The sequence below is a fragment of the Cynara cardunculus genome, assembly GCF_001531365.2.
Source record: "Cynara cardunculus var. scolymus isolate 2C chromosome LG 11, CcrdV1, whole genome shotgun sequence".
Lineage (NCBI taxonomy): Eukaryota > Viridiplantae > Streptophyta > Magnoliopsida > Asterales > Asteraceae > Cynara > Cynara cardunculus.
The window spans coordinates 7,554,145-7,576,995 of NC_037538.1; the positions used below are offsets into that span (position 1 = coordinate 7,554,145).

Genomic DNA, 22,851 nt, shown 5'->3' on the forward strand with positions numbered 1-22,851 from the left:
ACTCAATGATTATCCTAATTATATTTTAAATTTTTTATATTTAAAATGAGATATTTATCATGTATTTGATTGTGTTTATCTGCAGTTAGTTACACAAATTCAGTTATGGGATGAAATCGGATAGGGATGAACGAGTTTAAGAGTTTTAAGAGTTTAAGAGTTTTTAAGAGTTTTAGCCAAATGTTTTATAATATAGTATAGATATAGATATAGATATTTTTATAATTCCTTAATTTTTATCAAAATTAATAATAAAAATCCTTGGATGATGGTGGGTCAAACGGATAAGACACTTTTTAGATGATAATGGGCCAAATGGATTGGGTCGGCCCATTTAAATCCTTATATTGCTTTTCTTTTCTTATCTTTTAGCAAATATCAACAACATATAAATTATAACTTTTGGAGTTAAAATATAATTTAATTAATGTATTTAGTCAATAACTAATTACTTAAAAATAATTTTAAGCCACAAACGTCGTCGTAAACATGTCTTATTACACCATTCACAAGCATAAAAGTTAGCCATGATCCAACCATCAAAGAGTACATTCAAGGCTTATGTGACGTTTATTTTTTAAGAGGTGCTGAAATCTGAAGTCTGATTTCACTTCTGATTTATATAAGATGGTCTTGAAATATGAAATATAGATCAGTAAAATTATTTGTTTTAACGTCTGTAAGACATGTCGTTCCACATTCAAACACAAGTCAAGTTTCGTACCACAACGTAAATGGATGACATCTCTAAGGACGACTAGGAAACATTTTTTCAGAAGACGTTTGAGATTCAATTTGATTATTGTCACTTGTTACATCTTGCAATCACAGGTGCAACTTCAATACTGAACGTATGAGGGGTTTGTTGAATTCGATCTCGAGACCTACTTAAAAGTGTGAGGTTTAAACACATAAGAATCAAGGTTGCTACATTATTTCATGAAAGTGTTAAATGGTTATTTCAATCAATAATAAAACAAGATATCTAACCATCGTATGTGTATGAGACTTTCCTTCATGTCATGTATGGATAAAACTGTATGTCTACATTAATTTGTTTTGTATAGATTTAGAAGTTTTTGGTTTGGGAGAGTTTTTTTATAAATGAAATTAGTGTATTCTTTAACCGAGGGAGGTAGGTTGGAAAAAACTTGTATTTCTACATAAAGCTTCCCCTAGAAGCTTAGTGAATAAACCACCTTTTATATCATAAAGCCACCACCAAACAGTCATGTATGGTTGTTCGAATTAGAGGTGCTCATGGGTTGGGTTGATCGGGTTGAAGACATTTGAACAATCCAACCCAATGCTTGCGGTTTGAAAAATCTTAACCCAACTCAACCCGAACCAAAAGTGCAACCCAACCCAACCCGTACAAGTTGGTCGGGTTAGTCGGGTTGATACTCTGGTATTTTAAAAATATTTTTCTAACCTATAATATGTTATTTCTCTATTCATAATTTATTTTTCATCATCAACCATTTGATACAACTTATCCATACTTCTTACGTATATCATATTCAGTTATTTTTCTCAATTTACATATGTATGTTCACAGTTATTGAACATATATACAAATGAGTTATATGAAGATGTAAATAGATTGAAAATATATGTATATGAAGAGCATACATTATAGTGAAATTGTCTAATGTACATATCAATAGAAATTCAACAATCATATTAAATCCAATAAATAAAAGGATATCGAGTTCATCGGATTGGGTTGGGTTCAAATAATAGTAACCCAATATCAACTCAATACCTACGGTTTGACAATTTTACAACTCGATTAGACATCATGTTGCTTTGGGTTGGGTTGATCGGGTTGGTCGGATTTTTAAGCACCCCTAGTTCAAATAAACTCTGATCCTCATTAAGCTGCTAACAAACGTGCCAATACTAAGGGGTAAGCTCTTACTAAGTCACATTACCGTATCGGATGAATATGACAAAGACCAATAATCTTACCCGGTAAGAACGAATGCAAGGACTAAGAGTTTTACCCGTTAAGTGATGGAGACGACTCTTACCACGGTTAGTGGTTACATGGTAAATTGTTGCATATAATACCATCTTGATGGACTAAAATCTTAACCGGTAAATAAAAGATAGTGTTGAATTTTCTTGATAAACACTTATTCTGGTAAGCATTTGGTGAACGAACCCTTAGTTTGTTGTAGAGTATTTGGTTTGTAAATTAAATTGAAGGACTATTTTGTGAAAGGTGTAAAGTATGGGGGCTAAAAGAAAATATTTCCCCTCGGAAAACCAAATTCCAATCTTTTTGAATGGGGACAGCCATGAACAAAGGAAAGAGGAATCATATGAACACGAAAAACAGTGAGGATGGAACCCAGGGCCCGATAGATTCCTCTGGATAACCAAGAACAAACACAGATTAACATAGCATGGAATGAGGATTCTCTTTGCAAATCGAAGTCAGGGATACAACTAAATCTGTTATTTGGATGCCTGAATGCATCAAGGTTGATCGGGAAGAAGTTATTCAGAAACAACCGACAGATTTGATGCCTCCATCCCGCAGGAGATGTTGCCACCGGCGTTTTTAGATTCATCCACTGGTCAGTTTTCGTCATTTGAGTCTTCTCGTCGATTTTTGTAATCATTACAACAACATGAACTCTTCGTCATCGAATTCGAATAACGGATTTTCGAATTTCAACGAAACGAATCCGGTTTTGGGGTTTAATTCGCAGCCGTTGGCGGCTTCCAGGAAGTCTGGCGTGGGCGCTGCGACTAGTTCAGGTTCGAATCTTTCCCGACCACGGCTTCTGAAAGTGAGAAAGCAAACATCTACTCATAATCACAAGCCTACTAATCCCCTGGATAACCGAGTGGCAGGTGTTGATCGTGGTCTAGGGTTTAACCAGTTTGGGAGTTCATCTCAATCGGTTTTGGGAAATTTGAGTTCTGGAAGTGTTGCTAAGGAGGCGCTTTTATTTGGTGCAAACAGAGGCAACAATTCCAGTTCATATTCGGGAGTTAATGTTAATGCCATTCTTGATGATATGTCCAGATTGAAGATTGATGCAACTGGTAACAATGCTTTCGGAAGTGAAAACAACAAGAGTGTTGACACCCCATCGATGGTGGACGAACTGCCAAAGGAAATCAACAATAAAGAAAAGAATTCTCAAGGAGAGGATCCAATAAAGAAAAGCCAATTCATGAATTCTGTTGGTACAAATGTGGCTTTAGAATTAGAAAATGAGATGAAAAGGATGAACCTCAAAGATCCCAAGGATATTTATTCTGGAAGTGATAATTTCAGAAGTTCTGTATTCGTACAGAACACGAAGACTGGCAATCAGTGCAATGAAGAAGAGGCCTATGCTAATTTATTATCTGATAGGATGTGTGAGCTTAAAGTAAGTGGAGATGGAGAAACATCTCGTTCTTCGTCTAGAAGATCTGAAAAAATGGCTGAGTTTGCTTTTACAAGCAAATTGGATGATATAGGGGCTCCACATGTAGAATTCAAAACACCCGATATGAAGAGTAACATGTTTTCTGGCTTGAATAGATTTGAAGCAAAGAAGGAATCTGTTAAAGACACTAAGTCGAAGAAAAAGAAAGGGAAACCGAAAAAACCCATTGTTGGTCAATCAAGGTTTAGAGAAGATTTTGGGTTTAGTGGAAGAAGCTGGTCTGAAAATGTAGACATTTCTGAAGCATACTCGCCAATGGATATTTCTCCGTATCATGAAACACAAGATGACAAGTGTTATAGAGAAACTTCTTTGACATCAGAGGAGGGTTCACAAATTGATGACCAAAATAGTGTGTCAAGTGAATCACATATAATGATCTCAAATGTCACAACCGATGAAGACCTGCTTGGCAGCATACAATGCTTGGACATTAGTGATGGTGATTTGAAACCCTCTTTAGCAAGAGATGAAGTTTTTGAGTCTCATATTAATGAAGTTTCTGCGACAGAAAGCTTCAAGTCTGCAACTGAAAATCTGGAATTCAGTAGTGATACTTTTGTTACGGCACTAGATTCTGACGAGAGTTCAACTGCAACCTCTGGGAGGCAAGAAAGTGCTGCCATGCGGGTGTTTAATTTTGCTTCGAAATCAGATCATACCAGCAAGGATAGCTTCACCTTTGCCGCATCTCCATCTAGTCCACGTCAATTTCCATCAGACACACGTCAGCATAAAAAGAAACATCCACTAAAAGTTATTCATGATTCTTACAGTTCCACATCTGATGCCAAAAACTCTTATGTGCCATCATCCTCTGCAGAGTTTTTCCCAATTTCAGGGAATTCTTCTATTTTTTCTCCTGGGAAGGGCCAAAAAGTTGATTCATCTATATCATCAAGCGAAAAAAAGGATAACTTAAAACCAGTAAATGAACAAGATTTTCAGCATAAAATCGTCACAACTTCATCTTCCAGCAAAAGAGCACTGGAAGCCTGTGAGAAATGGCGATTGAGGTATGAGATTCTGACTTGTAGTCTTACATTTCATTTTTATGTATCAGTTAATGGGGGCATGTTAGTTGAAAGCACTCTTGGTGATTTGAATCAGGGGAAACCAAGCTTACAGTAATGGTGATCTGGCTAAAGCAGAGGATTGTTACACACAAGGGTTAAACTCTGTGTCTCAAAGTGAGCAATCTAGAAGCTGCCTTAGGGCTTTGATGCTGTGCTATAGCAATCGTTCAGCAACCAGGATTTCTCTTGGAAGGATGAGAGAAGCATTAGGAGACTGTCTGATGGCTGCCACCATAGATCCAAACTTTCTCAAGGTTCAAGTTCGAGCTGCACAGTAAGTTTGACTTCCTCTATGGACTTATTTGTTTGCTGAATTTTTAGCTTCATTCCCTCGTCATTAATCACATGAAAAAATGCATGCTAATTGATTAATTCTGATTTATTAAGGTTCTATGACGGATATTACACTCCTTTTGTTTATATCACTTTTATCTTTGTTTGGTTGGAATAAATCATGAATGGCATATTAGAGCAAGGCATGTCCACCACCATGATGTGGTTGTGCAGACCACCTATTCAATCATATGTGGCAGTAAGCATATTTACATACATCACTAAGCTGATACAATACGTGAGTTTTTATCTCACAAGGTATGGTTTAAAGGGTATTTTTTACTCCCTCTGTAGTCTGTCCCAAAAGACAATGCCAACGCTTTCCATTTTGGGTTGTCCCTAGAAGAATACATAAAAATCTACATGCATGAACCGAGCCAACAAAGATCTGGATAGGACTTAGGAGATGAGTCACTTTAAGGGGGCTTAGGTCCGTAATTTCATCTTGAAGTAGGAATGCTTGAATGTTGAATAGCTGACTCCAATATGATCCCCATTGTCGAATGCCGTGCTTCTTATGATGATGGAGAGACCTTAAAAGATAGGAGACCGATGAGATATTTGAACTCAGTTCAGTGAGCTATGCATGTTTCCAGAACGAGATCTTTCATGATTGAACAAAGTATACAGAGGTCAGCCATCATTTACTAGGAGAAAAGGTGGTCGAAACTGCTCATGAACCCGCACCTATGGAGCCAGTTTGGCTTTGCGCAGGAGATCAGATGGCCAACATATTGACAAACCCACTGTTAGATACACAACTTTTAGGAGTGTGAGTGTTAGATATTGAGCTAATTTTGTCCTTATGCTCGTACTATTTGAAGTAGATACTAAATTAAGGTTTTAGCTTGTTGCCCATTATATACTCTCTGTAATTTCTTCTCTTAATAAAATCACGTAGGAAGCTGGGTTAGGCCATTTGCCATGTGAATGAACTAAAGTGGATTGAATTAAAGTAAACTGAATTGGGGTTTGACAAATACTACCAGGAGCATAAACTGGCAGAGGTACAGTTAGCTCCAGCAGAGGTTCAGTGATGGATGTCGGAAAAGAGAAGCAAATGGAGAAAGAATTGACCAGTAAAATGGGGATAGGAATTGTTCATTGTTTATGGATTTTTGCTGGAGAAGTGCATGGGGAATTCTTCTTCATCACTAAAGATTTTTTTTTATGTTCTTCATTTGTTACCGGAGGTTAAACGGTTAACAAAGGAGCTAGCATTGGTGGTGGAGATAAATGAATATAACATTAGGGATGACCTAAATGAGTATTACTTTTTGTAGATTTAAAGAGAGGAGTATATTGGTCATTTCAACACATTTCAGGCATGGATTTCTAATGTGTCATCAAACAAAAACAAATTATATAGGATTAATTATATATTTTGCCTCTACGATCATACAATATCAAACACAAATCTGCTTTATGATTTTACGGCATGCGACTCATTTCTTTATTTTTTATGTTTTATTTTTATTTTTATCTTTTGAAGTATATATGGAAAATAGTCACGCACAATCCTCACATCTTTTGAGGTTTGAACCCTTAACCTCTTTTTTTTCGAGGGGTGGGGGTGGCACTATGACCCTTAATTGGGGACTCATTGCTTTATACTGCTGAACTCTGAACCTTCTGTTCAATTTGAACTTATATTCCATTGCTTTCGTTTGTTAATATCTGTATATATATGCAGTTGTTACCTTGCTATTGGAGAACCTGAAAATGCAAAACAGCAATATATGAAGTGCTTGCAATCCGGAACTGACAACAGTGTGGACGGTAAAGTAATAGCAGAAGCCTCTGAGGGTCTAGAAAAGACACAGGTAATGCACATTTTCTTCTAAATCTAATACTTACTCCATCCATTCCAAAATTTTGCAATTAATCTAATAGAATATGTAATATTGGTCAAATGCAACAAGGTTTGCCTTAGTTCCGACACACTGTAAGATTTGATGATGTGGATGTCATCCATTTCACACGTAACCCTTTCATAAACGGGTATTCACGTCATTAAATGTTACAAGATTAGCAGGTCAGTGGTCAAATTGGATACTAAATAGGAAATTTGAAACATGGTTACATCGATTGAGAAAAAAAAATCTTAGTTATGCTAAATAGGAACTAAACCACACTTTAATGCATTTTTCTCTCTCTTTCTACTTCAGTTGTCATAATGTGTAACAGCATCTCACGATACACAGATATTTCTGTAACTTTTTCAACTTGATATTCTTTGTATTTATTATTTAGTCTCAAAGCTGTCTTAATCTGCAATATTTTTAACCGTCTTCGCCGCTTTTACTTATCCAGAAAGTGTTGGACTGCATTAAGCATTATAGCGATCTTCCCCAAAGACAAGCTTCTGAAGAGATAAAATCTGCATTAAGTGTCATCGATGAAGCCTTGCAGATAAGCCCTTGCTCGGAGAAATTGCTTCAAATAAAAGCGGAAGCTCTTTTCATGGTTTGTGTTATTTGTAGGATGCTTTTGGACGTCCACTTGTGTACTCGTACACAATAGCATTAACATTTATTACTCTGTCCATCACAAAGTAAATGTCCACGATGAAAAAGGCATACATTTTTAGAAATGTTACTCTTAATAATAGAGGGAGTAATGAATTTCTCCATCTCATAATTAAGGGTAGAATCAGAAAATAAGTACTTATTTTTGAAAGTGGACATTTAGTTTGGGACAAACTAAAATAAAAACGTGGACACTTATTTTGGGACAGAGATAGTATTACATCGCACAAGTTTTTGGTTCTATTTCCAGTAGGTGCTATTTGTTTCTTTGATGCCCATCCTAATACTTCCTCCGTCCCAAAGTAGTGTCTGAAATATCTATTTAGGCTTTTAGTTTGTCTAAAAATAAGTGTCCATATTCAAAAGCAAGTGCCTACTTTCCAATTCTACCCTTAATTTCGTTATTTCCTTTACGATTAAGGGTAAATTGTCATTTAGTTAATTAAAAAAATGTAATATTTCCAAATTTTAAGACCGCGTACCTTTTTCATCGTGGACATTGATTTTGGGATGGAGTAGTCGAAAAACTTAAAAAAACTGTCCAGTTCATGTGGAGAGGGTCTTTTGCATAATTTAACTACCAGTTAAGCCAAATATGTCAGATACCATGACTACAGAAAGAAAAGCTGAAACTTTTCGTACTTTTTTCTGATTTTGCAGTTGCGGAGGTACAAACAAGCGATTCAAGTGTGCGAGCAGACTCTTAGTTCTGTTGAAGTAGACACACCCACAAGCTTTTCTTCTACGCTATGGAGATCACGCCTGATCGTTACATCCTACTTCTATTTAGGAATGCTAGACGAAGCTCTTGAATTTATCAAAAAACAAGAGAATTCAGGCCATATTACACAAAGGTGTCGATTTTTCTTTCCTTCTCTTCAATTACGGATATGCAATACAATAAACCCTTGCAGTATATCCCAAATGAGAAAGACATGGAGTTCTGAAAGTGTGTCATTATTACACTTTTTAATTAACTAAATGACAAATTTACCTATAATAACGGAGGGAGCAATGAATTTCTTTATCTTGTAATTAAGGAGACATTTATTTTGGAACAAACTAAAATAGAAATTTGGACGTTTAATGCTCTTATTCAACGGATTTCAAAACCAAAAGATGAAATTCTTGTGCGAATGATTCCAGGGTAGAAGACAGGAATCAAGAATCAGCAATACCTTTAGCCGATACAATACGTGAGCTTTTATCTCGCAAGGTATGGTTCTAAGTACTTTTTACTTCCGTCTTTTGCTAACACTTTCCATTTTGGGTCGTCCCTAAAAGAATACCACAATTTCTTTTCCGGTAAGGCTTCAATTTTGAATTTACTTTTTTGTCCGTTAGAGATCGTTTCTTGAAATTAGTGACTTCGATTTTGGCCCACAAGTTTTCTTTATTTCGTTTTGTCGAAAACATGCGATACAAGACCATTTTTGGCATTAAAATTCCTTGATTTCAGAATGAACTATCATACATTGGTGTTATTGTACATTTTATTTAAGGTAAATATATGGCGTCCACCACGTAGGGGAAGTTCATAAGAGAACGGTAAATATTTTAAGAAACTTGAGAACTAACTATTTCATGAATTATTTGTGATTATTATTCATCGTGGATATCTTGTGTTTTCATTAATAATACTCTTCATCATGTGTAATATAATATTCATCATGAATAGTTCATGAATAGTTGATTCCAAGGTTTTTAAAATATTTATGGTTTTCATTTGAATATGCATCTCATCACATATGCCATCAAACTTATCATTTGACTACATAGGATGGTAAGGCTTGCTTTAGGGAAAAACCGCAAAAAATGAAAAATTGAGAAACACCTTAGTAGCCATTCATCTATACAGTATGCACGTGTGCATAAAAACCAGAAAGGATCTTCAATTACTTGTATTCATATGTGAATAATGTACAGATAAACGGTTATTAAGGTGTTACTCATTTTTTTGGGGCCTTTTCCCTATACCTCATATGGCGTGTTGGTTATACAAAATAGATATGAGATCCGTTGACATGCCACGTCATCAAATAGTAAGTTTGATGGTATATTCAATGGGGGTCATATGTTTACTATGTAATTCAGTATGGTTACATTCTTCTACTCGAGTCTAAAAGAATTCAGGCGATTTCCAACCCGAAAAATGGCTCGTTCAACCATGAACTCCAAAGTAAGATGGTATGAACCCTGTATGTCGTAATTTGATATATCTATTTCTGCATGCAGGCAGCAGGAAATGAAGCATATAAATCCGGAAAGCATACAGAAGCAGTCGAGCATTACACTGCTGCTTTATCAAGCAAAGTTGAATCTCGTCCGTTTGCAGCAATATGTTTTTGCAACCGTGCTGCAGCTTACAGAGCTTTGGGTCAAATCACAGACGCTATTGCAGATTGCAGCCTAGCTATAGCCCTCGATCCAAACTATCTAAAGGTTCGCTATATAACATGCATTGCACGATTGGTACTAGGATGGCTAACCGTTTGAGATGTCTCGTGTTGCACCCCTACCAAGTGGTCTTTGACCCAGTGGTATTAGATCTCTCAGTAATCCCTAGGTTGTGAGTTCAAGTCTTCTTGGAGACATATATGGTATGTTTGGTACGCAAATAGGATTAAACTAGACTGGACGGGGAGAGTGAGGTCGGTGGGTGAAACAATTGTGAAAGGTTGTAAGGTTTTAATTTGATATGGGTAGTTTAGTAGTAATTTACCACCCTTGTCACATTCCCGGTTTTTGTTCCACCTATTTTGATGGGATAGAAAAACTTCCGTTTTCCTACTCAGTCTCGTCTAGTCCTGGTCTAGTTGTGGCACCAAAAGCGTACCGAAAGCAACAAACGCATATGCTGCATTGCAGTCGTAGCATTGTGCAGCGATTTGTCACCTATCATTCGTGAACACAATCATTGCCATCTTCTCAGAGACCATTTTCTCTTTGTTACTTTGCAAGAGGTCGAAACAGATTATATATATATATATATATATATTGGCTTAATTATTAAAACACTAATGCAGGCAATTTCTAGACGAGCCAGCTTGTATGAGATGATTAGAGACTATGGACAGGCAGCAATAGATCTACAGAAACTGGTATCTCTTCTAACAATGCAGGTGGAGGAAAAAGGTGGAGCAACTGATAAAATAAGCCATATGAATGAGCTAAAGCAAACTCAGGCACGGCTTGCTGATGTTGAAGAAGAATCCAGAAAGGGAATTCCGTTAAATATGTACCTCATACTGTAAGTATTCGTTTTGATAAGCGTTACAAAGTTCAGATTCACATCTATGCATAATACGTTATTCTACCTGTCAACTGTGATGCCTGTTATTTTGACCTCCACACTTACGGTGTGTTTACCTGTTGTCCTGTGTTGTGTTTGACGCGACACTAGACTCGGACTGTCACACATGTATTTTTTCTGTCCCACCAGAACAAGTGGAACATAAATCACGGAGACAGTGAGAAGATTGGTAAATTACTAAACTACCCCTGTCAAATTAAAACCCTAAAACTCTACATAATTATTTCGCTTAACTCACTCTTGCCGGTTTGACCCCTTCTGCATACCAAACGCAAGGAACTGATGCTATATCACGTCTTGATGTTCAAAGATGGTTTTAATATTAAAAGAGCGAGCCTATAAGTAGGGGATCTTCACACCTCTCTACCGTCTGAGGTAGAGGTAAAGTCTGCTTATATCCTACCCTCCCTAGACCCACTCTGTGTGGGATTCACTGGGTTCGTTTGATACTAAAAGAGTAACGTTAAGGACATCCTTGGAGAAACTAGTAAGGGTCTTGAAAGATCATAGGTTCGAGTCACGGGAACAACGAAATATTGTATATGAGGGCACGCTCCTTGACCCTTGGAAATCCAATAGGGTTACTTATGTTATTAAGTAACAATGGTATACTTTTGAACCTTACAGGGGAATTGAATCAACTGCTTCTGCAGCAGATATCAAAAAGGCATATAGGAAAGCTGCACTTAGACATCATCCTGATAAGGTAAGTTCTGAAATTTAATAGTGTTGTTCCAAGACTATGAAATTGGGTTTCTTCTTCCCTAACAATCACGTTTTGCTGATGTAGGCTGCTCAATCACTCGGTAGAAATGATGATGGAGATGATGGGCTATGGAAGGAAATAGCTGAAAATGTCCACAAAGATGCGGATAGGCTTTTCAAAATGATCGGAGAAGCATATGCTGTACTTTCCAACCCTTCAAAGGTTCTCTCTTTCAAAATGATATGAGAAGCATATATATGTATATAGGGGCATAATCAAATGAGATCCCTAAAAAGGTTGACAACTATGAGAACCACACATAATGTGTTACTTCAAAATGTGAGACAAAATACACATTAAAAATAATGACAATGTGAAACAACACTGCATTTTCACATGAATTGTGAAACAACACATGATTACTAGTTCTTAGGATTCTCAATCTTTTTGTGGTTCTCATTTGATTATTCCCCTACACACACATACTATCCCCTCCCTCCCCCACCCAAATTGTATGATATTTTTCTTTAACATTCATGCTAACTTTTTTCTAGAGGTCACGATATGATCAAGACGAAGAGATGAGAAATGAACCCCATAGATTTACTAGAAGCAACACATCAAGAATGGCTGCAGAAGGCCAAAACTCTGCATTTGAGCAAAGTACAAACCGGCGTGAATGGCAGGATTCTTGGAGACCCAATGTCAATACCCAGTCTACAGGCTCCGAAAAGCCCGACTCGTCATATAGGTATTCCAGGTACTAGTAATGGTTTTCCTGAACAAGTTTGCCATCAACGCTTTGAAAAGTCCAAACCGTTAAACAAATTGTAGCTAAACTGCAAGTCAAGCATGCAAAGCATATGGTTTTGGAGAACTAAAGGACTCCAAGGATATACAAAGGAAGTTCAATGAAGAGTTCCCAACTCTTATCAGTCCTTAAGGTTGAGATCTAGCATATGACTTTTTGTTTTGGTGAGGACAAGCTCTGTGTGTGTGTGTGTGTATAGTGTTGGTAAAACTGCTAACACCATAAAGTATACTGATAAACAAAAGGACAGTTGACCAAAACTCTTACCGGTCTTGGTTCTTCTTTCCTTTTCGCACACTTTGACACAAGTTGGGCATGGAAACAATTGCTCAACCCTTTGGACCAGAGGACAAGTATGCATACATGTCAACCCTCATATCTTACTTTTGAGTGAGATATACCTATGTGCAATAGACTACCTCGAGCCTTCCTTTGATTATACTGTGTGATGTGTATATAGGCATTGTGTTGTGAGTTTATATAGAATCCCATCAAAAGAGTGAATTTTTTCTATGTTTTTGAATGGCATGTGTTCAATGAATGAATAATTTTCTTGTGGTGATGAATATATAGCATAGTGTTAGTAGCATACTGTTGTTTTGAACATTGAAACTCTCTATTGGCACAAATTCAAGCTGTGGTATATTGTAAACCTGAAGAAATTTGTAGGGATATTAAACATAGATCAAACTCCAACCTCTGTTGGGATATTACACATATATTCCAAGACCAAGCTCCTTAGGTTTTGTTTCCACCATCCATGGAGCCCTGCGTATACAAAGAAGGAGACTACTTACTTCATTGTATACAAAAAATTCATATGTGAGTGACTTCTAAAAGTTGTTCATGTACATCAAAGAAGATATGAATCTGACATGATATTGGACTTGTCAATAGAGGGGCATTACCTTGGATTAGAAAGAAAGGTAATTTTGCAGATATTGGATACAACACATACATATGGGCATACGCATGTTTATGTACATATATAATATGTATATGTATATGTATATACACACAAACGCATATATATCATGCCTTCTCGAAGTTCATGGACTAAAATTAAGAATTAGAGTTCCATGGTCTTTTAGCAATTAACCTTTTTCTTTTAAAATGTATAGGCGTTTAATAAATAAATAGTAGGTCATTAGATGAAAACAAGTGCAACTTTAAGTTTCTAGATTTTATATACGGATTTTGAATGTTAATGGAAGGGAAATAGATTTAAGACCAAAGTTCCATGGTTTTTAAACAACTGACTCTTTTCTAAAGACCGTCCAATCACTCCTTTATGAGCTTGGTCTGTGAAGCACAGGGACTGGTTTCTCCAAATTGTTATTCCAAACTTCAATAAATTGACATTTTTTCATAATTTTCCTTTAAGATTATTAACTTCAAAGTGGGAGACTATAGGAACACATTGGCTGTTTGTTTGTTTTTCCATTAAGTCAATGTATGGTTAAAGTTGAACGTGTGGATTAATATGTCTGTATATATTGGGAGCGTTTTTTCCATAGATGCAAAGAGTGTGTTTTTTAATTGAAAGGGACAAGTTTGGAAAAAACTTGATTTCGACATAAAGCTCCTCCTAGAATCTTATTGAATAAACCACTTTCTAGTTTCTATATCATTAAGTCACAACCAAACAGTAATGTATAGTTGACAGAATAAGTTGTGAGTCTCATCAAGTTGTTAACAAAAAGCTCTTACATAAGTTTATCAAGGCTTCATAATGTGAGAATAATACCAAGCACTTCAGTATATAGGGGCAGATGGAAATGTAAAACGAAGGGAGAGAATAATCATACTTGTGCATTACGAAACTAATTGTCCCTTGTGCCGCACGTTCAAGGAGTAGTTCCCGAGCTTCAATGGCGATCCCTTCAGGCTATACAAAGAGTGGAAAAGAATAAATGCATAAAAGCTCCACACTTTCAGGAACTAGTTTATGTGCCTGTGGTGTGTAGTTGTGTACCTCTTCTGGAAACCATACACCAGGTTGTGTACTACCCTCGAGAACAGCAAGAGCAAATGCAGCTATTGAAGTTCCAACGGATCTGAAAAGCATTCATGTACACATGATACAAGTTTTTTAAAATAATTCTCCATTAATTCTTTCACGGGGAAGTTCGGGGAAAATATTACTTACACAGAGAGTCTTTTATGACTGAAAACACCAATTGTATGTCGTCCACCTGCACACTCCAAATCAACCTGCTCAAAAGAAAGAAAGGAAAAAACCATTAAGTTACAAGAAGTAAGTTGACACTGTGAAACTCTTATGAATGAAGATTTAAAAGAGAGATTTTCAAATAAGTTACTCTCAGTGCGACACGCTCTCCAGCAATTTCATCTATAGCACGGACTACTGGATCAAATAACCGAACCATCTCTTGTACTTTGCTTCTGTCTCTTAGGAGTTCCTAAGAAATTGCAAGGAAACATATAAGATGCATGTCAGAACCTTTTGAAAGTAACGTCTACTCGAAGTTTTATAGTACATAATTGAACAACAGTTTTTGTGAGGGAGGGCAAAAGCTGGAGGTTTCCAAATTCTATTCAAATGCGGTGACTCCGGGCTACCCGCAAAGTGGGTGGTCGCCCTATGATTAGTCGGTTCGAATAGCGGATTGGATATCCAGGTTAATAAAAAAAACAGACTATAAGACAAAAATAATCATTGATCATCGGTGTTTAATATCTGAGATAGACTTGAACAAGAAATGAAATCTAACAGACGGTAACAAGATTGCTATACCAAGCAGTAAATGGATATTGACGTAGAAAAATAGATTGCAATCATTGCATGTACATCTTACAGGAGGAACGAAACGTGCCATTGCATCCATTGCCCAGTTCCAGAAAAATGGCGCAGTTCCAAATCGAGCACTGACAGTTGGAACTCCTAGGATTTCATGGGCACTTGTCACCTCCGGCAAATTCCTGAAAGCAGAGGAGGTTTCATATGTAAACGAGCCAGTCAAAGTTCCCTATGCTATGTAATTTTTGTGTTCTCATTTTCATCCATGTCTAAAATTTATCTTGTGTCAAGAAAATTGTAGCTTTTTGTGAGGGAAATTGACCAAAATAGCCAATCTCCCCAACCAACTTCACTTTTAGGCACTTTTTCAATTGAATTCCCCAAAGTTTACGCAATTTGAATCCTTTTGCAGAAATTTGAAAAATTCAAATTTCTGCATAAGGATTCAAATTTCTGCTTAAAGAATCCTTAAGCGTATGTGTAAGGATTTTTTTTTTCCTTTTTTTCTCAGAAATCAATCTTTACACACATGCTTAAAGCATTTGCGTAAAGATTGGCTATTTTGAGAAGAGACTTTGAGAAGTGGCTAAAAAGTGAATTTGGTTGATGGGATTGGCTATTTTGGTTAATTGGCTATCAAAATAAGGTGTAGAAAGCACTGCAAAACAATCAACCAAAACAGTGCATCATAATTTATCCAAATGGGCTATAAGAAAGGTTTTTAAAAAGGTTTGGTTATAAGCAAGTTCTAAATGTTAATGTTATATACTGTTGTTTTTCAAATTGTACTACAGGGCATGGAATATGGAGAATAAGTAGCAGAAAAGGAACATTGAGATGAAAGTGTAACACGCACTCGGGGATAAAGTTGGAAATTATGACATATGGGAGAAGGTTGGAGTCGTACTGGATGAGGAGAAGGCGATGCAGCACGATTTGAGGTGGTTTGGCCATCTCCAGCATGGACCTTTGAAATTTGAATGCACCAGCTAGTAAAGGAGACTAGTACCAAGAAGAGGATATAACGAATCTATAAAACCTCATAACCGGCTCCAGTCAACTTTACAACCTTCAACAAACCTACTTCTCCTTGGTTTCTTATGCAATATTAACTATCCAAGTTAAGTTGGTTTACTGGTCATGTATTCTACACTCCAGTCTTATACATCCACAGTACTATCTGAATAAACTAGACTCTTGTGTAACTTTTTTCTATTTTCCTTTCTTTTTGTAATAGGAAATTCAGGTGTCAGGCTAGTTTGCTTCTGCACTTTTTCTTAAATTGGTTATCATACATGAAGTGAGGCTGTTTGATATCATTAGAGTGCATCTGTCAGCTATAAAGTTGATGGAATTTCCATAATTGAATGCCGTAGATGAGTGAGAGTGAAACTGCTTCAGCCCAACATGATTTCATGGAAGAAGGAACTAATACCGTGGAACATGACTGGGCCCTTGCATAAGGTTCTGCAAAACTTCTTTTTTCACTATTTTTATATATCTTCCCCTTTATTATTTGGGAACTAACGCTCATTCTCTCTTCCTTTTAGTGGCATATTCAATCTAATCATTTTTACTTTAGCTTGTGGTGTGGCAATAGGGAACCAAGATTTGGTAGTTGGTCAAACATCATGTTGTGTATGCATAAAATGTTCATGCTGTCAAGTAATTACATCATTCCCAACACAAAACAGTAAATACTGTTTAGTCTCAGGTTTGTGTACAAAATTCTAATAATAAACTGATTGTGAAAATCAAACATTGAATGTGCAAATAATCATTCCCAAACAATACAGTTTAAGATTCAAAGAGAGCGGACCTATTACTTTGCAGATTCAAAATTGATACGGGGATACAGTATACACCCGCACTTCATTTTCTTAGCACTAACATTGTTCCCAAACTTTTCTGAAAAGAACTTTAAAATTTATAATCAAGTTTTGAATCTGCAAATTTAATGTTGGACATGAAAGTAACATCGTATCTTCAGTTTAGTATAACATTGGAATGTTCGTAAGATCTCAAATTGCAAACATAATGATATATGGTCCTTGCAGGGTTCATGGCTCCATTGATGTAGCCATATGTGTGGCGGTTTTGCTGATAGATATGAAGGGTGAAATATAAAACTTACAAGAGATACACATCTTTCTTCCCAATTCCTTTTCCAAAGTCAATGTTGACCATCCCACTATATGGCCTTACTTTGATTTTTTCTCCTATGAAAATAGTTGCTTACTGGTTAGCATCATGAAACATGGATAATATTAGGAAGAGAAGCATATAGAGGAACACATAATTTTACAAGTTCCCTTTTAAACGGACCTTTATTATATGCAATAGCCTCCTCGCCCAGAAGTAAAAAGCTAGTGGCTAATATTGTTGGGCCAGCACCACCAGTTCCTGCTGTGTAGTAGTAGAATCTGAGACAAGCGTATCATTATATAATATTTGGTAAAGGTTTACATTGGAATTGTACAACGCCCAAGTCTACCATACATTTCTGAGACAATATATGAAAAACAAAAACACTATAACTTAATCACCAAGTGAGCTTTGGCCCAAAGGTACCAAACCCAAAACCTGGATGGCATCACTTCGAGTCTTATTGAAGACATTTTTAACATGCTTTGCTGATCATAAAAGAACATAGGGTGACCACAGTGAACTAACGCTCGTTTGCTTAGCAAGGGGTGGGGAAGGAAGTCATTGTTTACACCTTTTCCTTTGCATTTAGCATAATAACTGAATTATTCAAGTGTTGCAAAATTAAGTCATGAGAAAGCTAAGCACATTAGAGTAAATTTTCATCCTGTAAGTAACCATGTTGTGGGCACACCAATCAACTGTACCAATTGACATTCAATTGTACCCAAAAAAATGGAAAGCCAAGCTAGAAGCCACAGTTTTGCAAAATACATAACTTAATCAAGTATTATTACAGATGGAGGTTTAGGAAAGATTGCAAAGAGCCTGAAACAAATGAAAATTCTGAAGGTGTGAGGAAATAAAAACAAAATAGCCAGCTAAGCCATCGAACTCTGCATGGACAGAGTTAGTATGATAGGAAAAATGAACTTGGCAAAGAAAGAAACCAACAAATGGCATAAAATGTGGAGCAGGTGAATACCTCAGCCGTTCAGGCTCATCGTCATTTTCACTTTTGGCAACACGTACTAGCTCTGCTGCCATCACTGTCAAGATAAGTAGATAAATGATAATGTCAATATACAATGTAGATAAGAAAAAGAACAGTAACAGGAAGAATACTTTTTTCCAGTTTCCACCATGGAATTGCACAATTAGACACAAACAATGAAACGACACACTCAAAAATGAAGATCCCTCCCCAGTCTTTCATATTTTGACTTCAGTATTCTTGCTAAATAAAGGGGCTTATATTTCATATGTTACCTTCAGCTCTATTTCTCGCCAAATTAAGGAGCTAGGTACAAATAATAACAATATCAGTGATGACAAAAAAAAATTGGGCATTTTAATTCAGCAAGCACAAGCCCAAGACATTATATATCCCCAAAATAGATGTGTGTGACAACAATGGAATGATTATGAAAATATTTCTCAACGCCACAATCAAGATTCATAATTACACTTGTGACTCTTGATCACCTTTAGTGTATAGTTGGAAACAGTCTCAAAATTTAATCCTGGTTATATATCTAAAATTAATTTAAGTTTTATGAAAAAATAGCATTTTCAATTATTCAAGTAAATTTTAACAAGAACATGTAGGTGTCCTGGAATAAGGTTTGTACCATTGCTCACTCCTGGATAGATCCCACCAGTAGTTATTGCTGGAACTTTTGCAGCCAATGCTTCATTCATAAATGCTTTTGCACGCAAGGCATAATTTGTATCATCGCACACATCAAGATACGCTGTCTGATAACAGATGAAGATTAGTGAAGTTATATTACTTTCTATGAACATAATCTGTGCTACATATAACTTTGAAAACCATTGATCACTAAAAAATCAAGAAAGCTTGGAATTAGCTTTACCTTGTTCTCACCTTGGCCCGTATGGCAGCTTCCAGGACTCTGCAATTATCCGTCTGTTGGAACGGCCCTGCAGCATGTACCACAAGATCGACATCTGCAAACATAGAATATTTTATATGACAGTAAATTTTAAACTGTTAGAGACAGAATACTAGACATAGTTACTAGTGCTTAACAAGAAAAAGATATAAATCACAGGTTACAGCATCGCCCCCATCTTTTTGCTGATATAAACAAAAAAGACCAAGATGTATCTCTTATGTTGTAGTCTACTTTTATTAAGTATAACTTGATAGCATGAAATGATACTAATTTGTAATGCATATGTTTTATACTGGGAATACAAATGAACAGCCTCTATTGGATGAAGGGTCGGTTAGCATCTAGTGTAGGTATGTAATAGGAGCACAACATTTCCATTGGGAAGGCAGTTTTCCCTCCCTCCACAAGCCCAAAAATGGGTTTATAAGCTTCAACAGTGCTTGTTCATCAAAAACATCTTTAAGAAAATGGGGTAGTTTCAGTGTCTCACCATAGGTGTAGGGATAAATTCCCTTCATGTTCTTGTTGACAAAAAATATGAAAATCCAATATGAGGCCCAAATTACATTGAACATTTTACATTGTCTACTTTATATTTGAAGGCATAGTAAAGAACATTTGGAGAATATGTGAAGGCCAGCCATGCTTTCAAGTCCCACCGTTGTGTATTGAGCAGTGAATTACCAAAGGGTGCATCAATGGGTGGGACACAAAAGTCAGCCCTCAGGTGTGGTTTCATGAGTCTTCAAAAAATAAATTATCTATCCTATAAGTTTCTCCTGCATCTGACTTAAAGTTATCTTTAACAGAAAAGGCAGGCAACATGAAGATTATGAATGCTATCATCATAAGTATGAAGCAAGTTGGAGAAAAACAAGACAAGACATGATCTGGACTAGCACTAGAACTAGAAGTCACCGACAATAAAAGTAGTAGCAGGATAGTATAGAGTGTAGAAATAAAAGGAAATTCATTAAACTCTCTCACTTATTTACTAACCACGATAGCAAATGAAGTACTCATACATTAGAAAAGACCATACCATGCAGAACCCACAAGAAAATAAACACAATTCCATTGATGATTAATATCAAGTAGAAAACAATGCAATTCTGCATATATTTTTAAAGTACTAACACACCAGTCAAAGCAGATTCCAGTGATTGAACATCATTTATATCAAATTCAGCAAACTCAGCGTTCTTCCCAAGTGTGGCCACCATACTAGCACCTTTTTCCCTATCACATAACACATAAGAGTATTCAGCATATGGCTTATGGAAGTAAAAGATGTTAAGCAAAATGCTTTTAAGGCCATTTCGAACACAGAAATTTCATCCGATGCAATGTTCTATATATTTATAAAAAGCACACTGATGTGATTTTCTATGGTAATTACTTCTCACTGCAAAGACATTACATACTAGTGGTGCTTATTGTTCCAACAATAGTAATGATATAGGTGAAAGATGTAAATGTTACCGTTTAAATGTCATGAGAAGATAAGATGCTACATTGTCTTCAGTATGATACTAGCAGAAATGTGTTCCCTTCGACATATGTAAGTGGACAGGCTTTTCAAACACAGCCATGGTAACCACAGGTGGTTATGATTTCTAATGGTGTGCTAATATTATGTGTGGTTAAACGATAGCATTAAATATGGGATAATGTTGTATATAGCTTGTTTTTAGCAATAATACGTGGTAATGTTATGTACAGCCTTTAAAACACCGCCATGGTATCTGAGATGGGAAAAGATCATTTGTCCTTAAAAATTTAAAATCAGTGGTAAAACATGTTTACTTTTTGGATACCAAATTTCTATACAAGTGAGAAGCTTTTCTTGTTATTTATTGTACACATACCTTCATATTTTTGTTACTTGAGGTATATGAAAGTAATGCTTCTGAATTACCAAATCTAGAACTTCATAAGTGCACCGAGGGGGCGCATATCTTAAAATTTTCTACTGCGCTATCATTACAAAATAATAGATATCACCACTACATAACTGATTCAATTGCTTTTTTCTTTGCTTCAGTAAATTCTACCACATCCAAACAAGAACAAAAGAACCTAAAATGTAATTAATTGATAAAGAAACCAACACTACATTAATTAGACGAATAATTTCTATGTAAATAATCTCTCTCTTACACACACACGTTATCTGGATTCTGCTAGCAGCTAAATTCGTTCTACACGATATATACATTGTTACGCTGTTGTAAAATTTAAGAAGAGTTGTTAACAGCTTTTATGGAATCTAATTTAGAAAGGAGCAAAACCTGTTACGACCAGCAACGATGATGTGGAGGTCAGGCGATAGATTAGAGAGAGCGATGGCGGCAGAGCCACCGACTCTACCGGTTCCTCCGAGTACCAGAACCCTTGAATTGACGGTTTCCTTTGGAATAGTGGCGGAAGCCACCGTCGGAGTCCTGATGCTGCTCCAATGGCGCGAACAGGCCCACGCCATATCGCTCTGTGTGTGTGTCGTGCGTGAGTTCTATCCTGATTTCGTTACAATATGTCTGCTTAGCGGGCATAAAATTAATATTATAGTATCGAAATCGGTTAAGAAAAATCTCATAAAGCAAAATATATTATATTGTATAATATTTTTTACTAATATATAGGATATTTATAACTTATATACTTATTTTTATTATATTGTTTTGATTTACTTAATAATCATAAATTATTAATAAAATATATATATAGACGTTGAATTATGTGAGACCAATACATTTTTACGAGACTCGTGATACCACTTTTTTACACTTGAAATTTTTCAACAAAACGCTGCGAAGGTAACTTTTACAGTGTTTTTGTTGTGAATGTTCGACCTTTTTCACCTTCACAACATTTTTTTGTGAAGTTTCAAGTGTAAAAAAATGATCTCACGGATCTAACGAAAACAGACTGATTTTCATCATCTCATCACTTTCGATGATCATTCATATATGTAAAATAAGTTTTCTGAATGATTAATTTTTTAAAATTACCCCGTATAATACACGAGTTCGAACCTAGTATATATATATATATATATATATATCAAAAAAGTTGGATAACGTATCAACTTTGACAAAATAAATTTGTAAAACCGTTTAAAAACGAAATTTCATGTGATAAAACTAATTTTTTTTATTCTATCAAAAGGTGGAACAACATTAAACAGTATTGTTATAATTTAACCATTCTAACATAACAGAATCTAACATATATATATATATATATATATATTATTGAATTCCGTTAAAAAGGAAAGTTATGATGAATGGTGTGAAAAGATATTTCCACCATTAAATTAATCCTAACTGAATATCAAACTAATAAGGTGCACCGAGATGCATATATTAAGTCCCTTCTTATATGCTTTTCACACTAAGGAACATGTGATAAGAAAAGTTATAGCAAGAAGCGTAAAAAGATATATGAACCGTTGATCACTTTTAATCTCATACCCATCCATAAATTGCCTTTAGAATGGATTTGATCTGATGCATCTTGGTGCGTCTTATTAGTATTGGCATTCAATTAGGAATGATCCAAGAGTGAAAATCTTTTCTTATGCTTCTCATCATAACTTCATATCTCTCCCGAACCCAACCTTGTATATAGATTCAAATACAAACTATGAATTTTTACAAACTGATACCAACAGTACATATACACAATCAACAGTGTGGATTAAATCGGTTCTTATAGTTACTCTCATCCGCATTTGATAATCGCCTCTAAGATTCACAATAAACCAAGGTTTGTAGGATTTGTAACAATTACATAGTTTGTATTTGA

General features: G+C 35.8%; 2 protein-coding genes across 5 annotated transcripts; one reads left to right on the forward strand and one right to left on the reverse strand.

Moving 5' to 3' along the window:
* Positions 1-2,326: 2,326 nt before the first annotated feature.
* LOC112520616 lies at positions 2,327-12,781 on the forward strand. Of its 2 annotated transcripts, none has more exons than XM_025129009.1 (11): positions 2,327-4,468; positions 4,563-4,802; positions 6,555-6,684; positions 7,175-7,327; positions 8,050-8,243; positions 8,536-8,605; positions 9,625-9,831; positions 10,416-10,639; positions 11,330-11,408; positions 11,493-11,630; positions 11,963-12,781. In XM_025129009.1, the coding sequence occupies exons 1-11, from the start codon at positions 2,640-2,642 to the stop codon at positions 12,173-12,175; spliced, it is 3,477 nt and encodes a 1,158-aa protein (XP_024984777.1). In that variant the 5' UTR covers positions 2,327-2,639; the 3' UTR covers positions 12,176-12,781. The 2 variants fall into 2 exon arrangements, with proteins under 2 accessions (XP_024984777.1, XP_024984778.1); XM_025129010.1 differs by having other exon boundaries at positions 10,512-10,639.
* Positions 12,751-21,574, reverse strand: LOC112520617. 3 transcript variants are annotated; one of them, XM_025129012.1, is made up of 14 exons: positions 21,336-21,574; positions 20,186-20,283; positions 19,014-19,096; positions 18,757-18,883; positions 18,111-18,174; positions 17,306-17,403; positions 17,115-17,199; positions 15,888-15,947; positions 15,039-15,162; positions 14,541-14,642; positions 14,369-14,433; positions 14,195-14,276; positions 14,028-14,107; positions 12,751-12,987 (listed from the first exon to the last, which is right to left on the reverse strand). In XM_025129012.1, the coding sequence occupies exons 1-14, from the start codon at positions 21,524-21,526 to the stop codon at positions 12,930-12,932; spliced, it is 1,317 nt and encodes a 438-aa protein (XP_024984780.1). In that variant the 5' UTR covers positions 21,527-21,574; the 3' UTR covers positions 12,751-12,929. The 3 variants fall into 3 exon arrangements, with proteins under 3 accessions (XP_024984780.1, XP_024984779.1, XP_024984781.1); XM_025129011.1 differs by having other exon boundaries at positions 15,837-15,947; XM_025129013.1 differs by lacking the exon at positions 15,888-15,947.
* Positions 21,575-22,851: the final 1,277 nt, after the last annotated feature.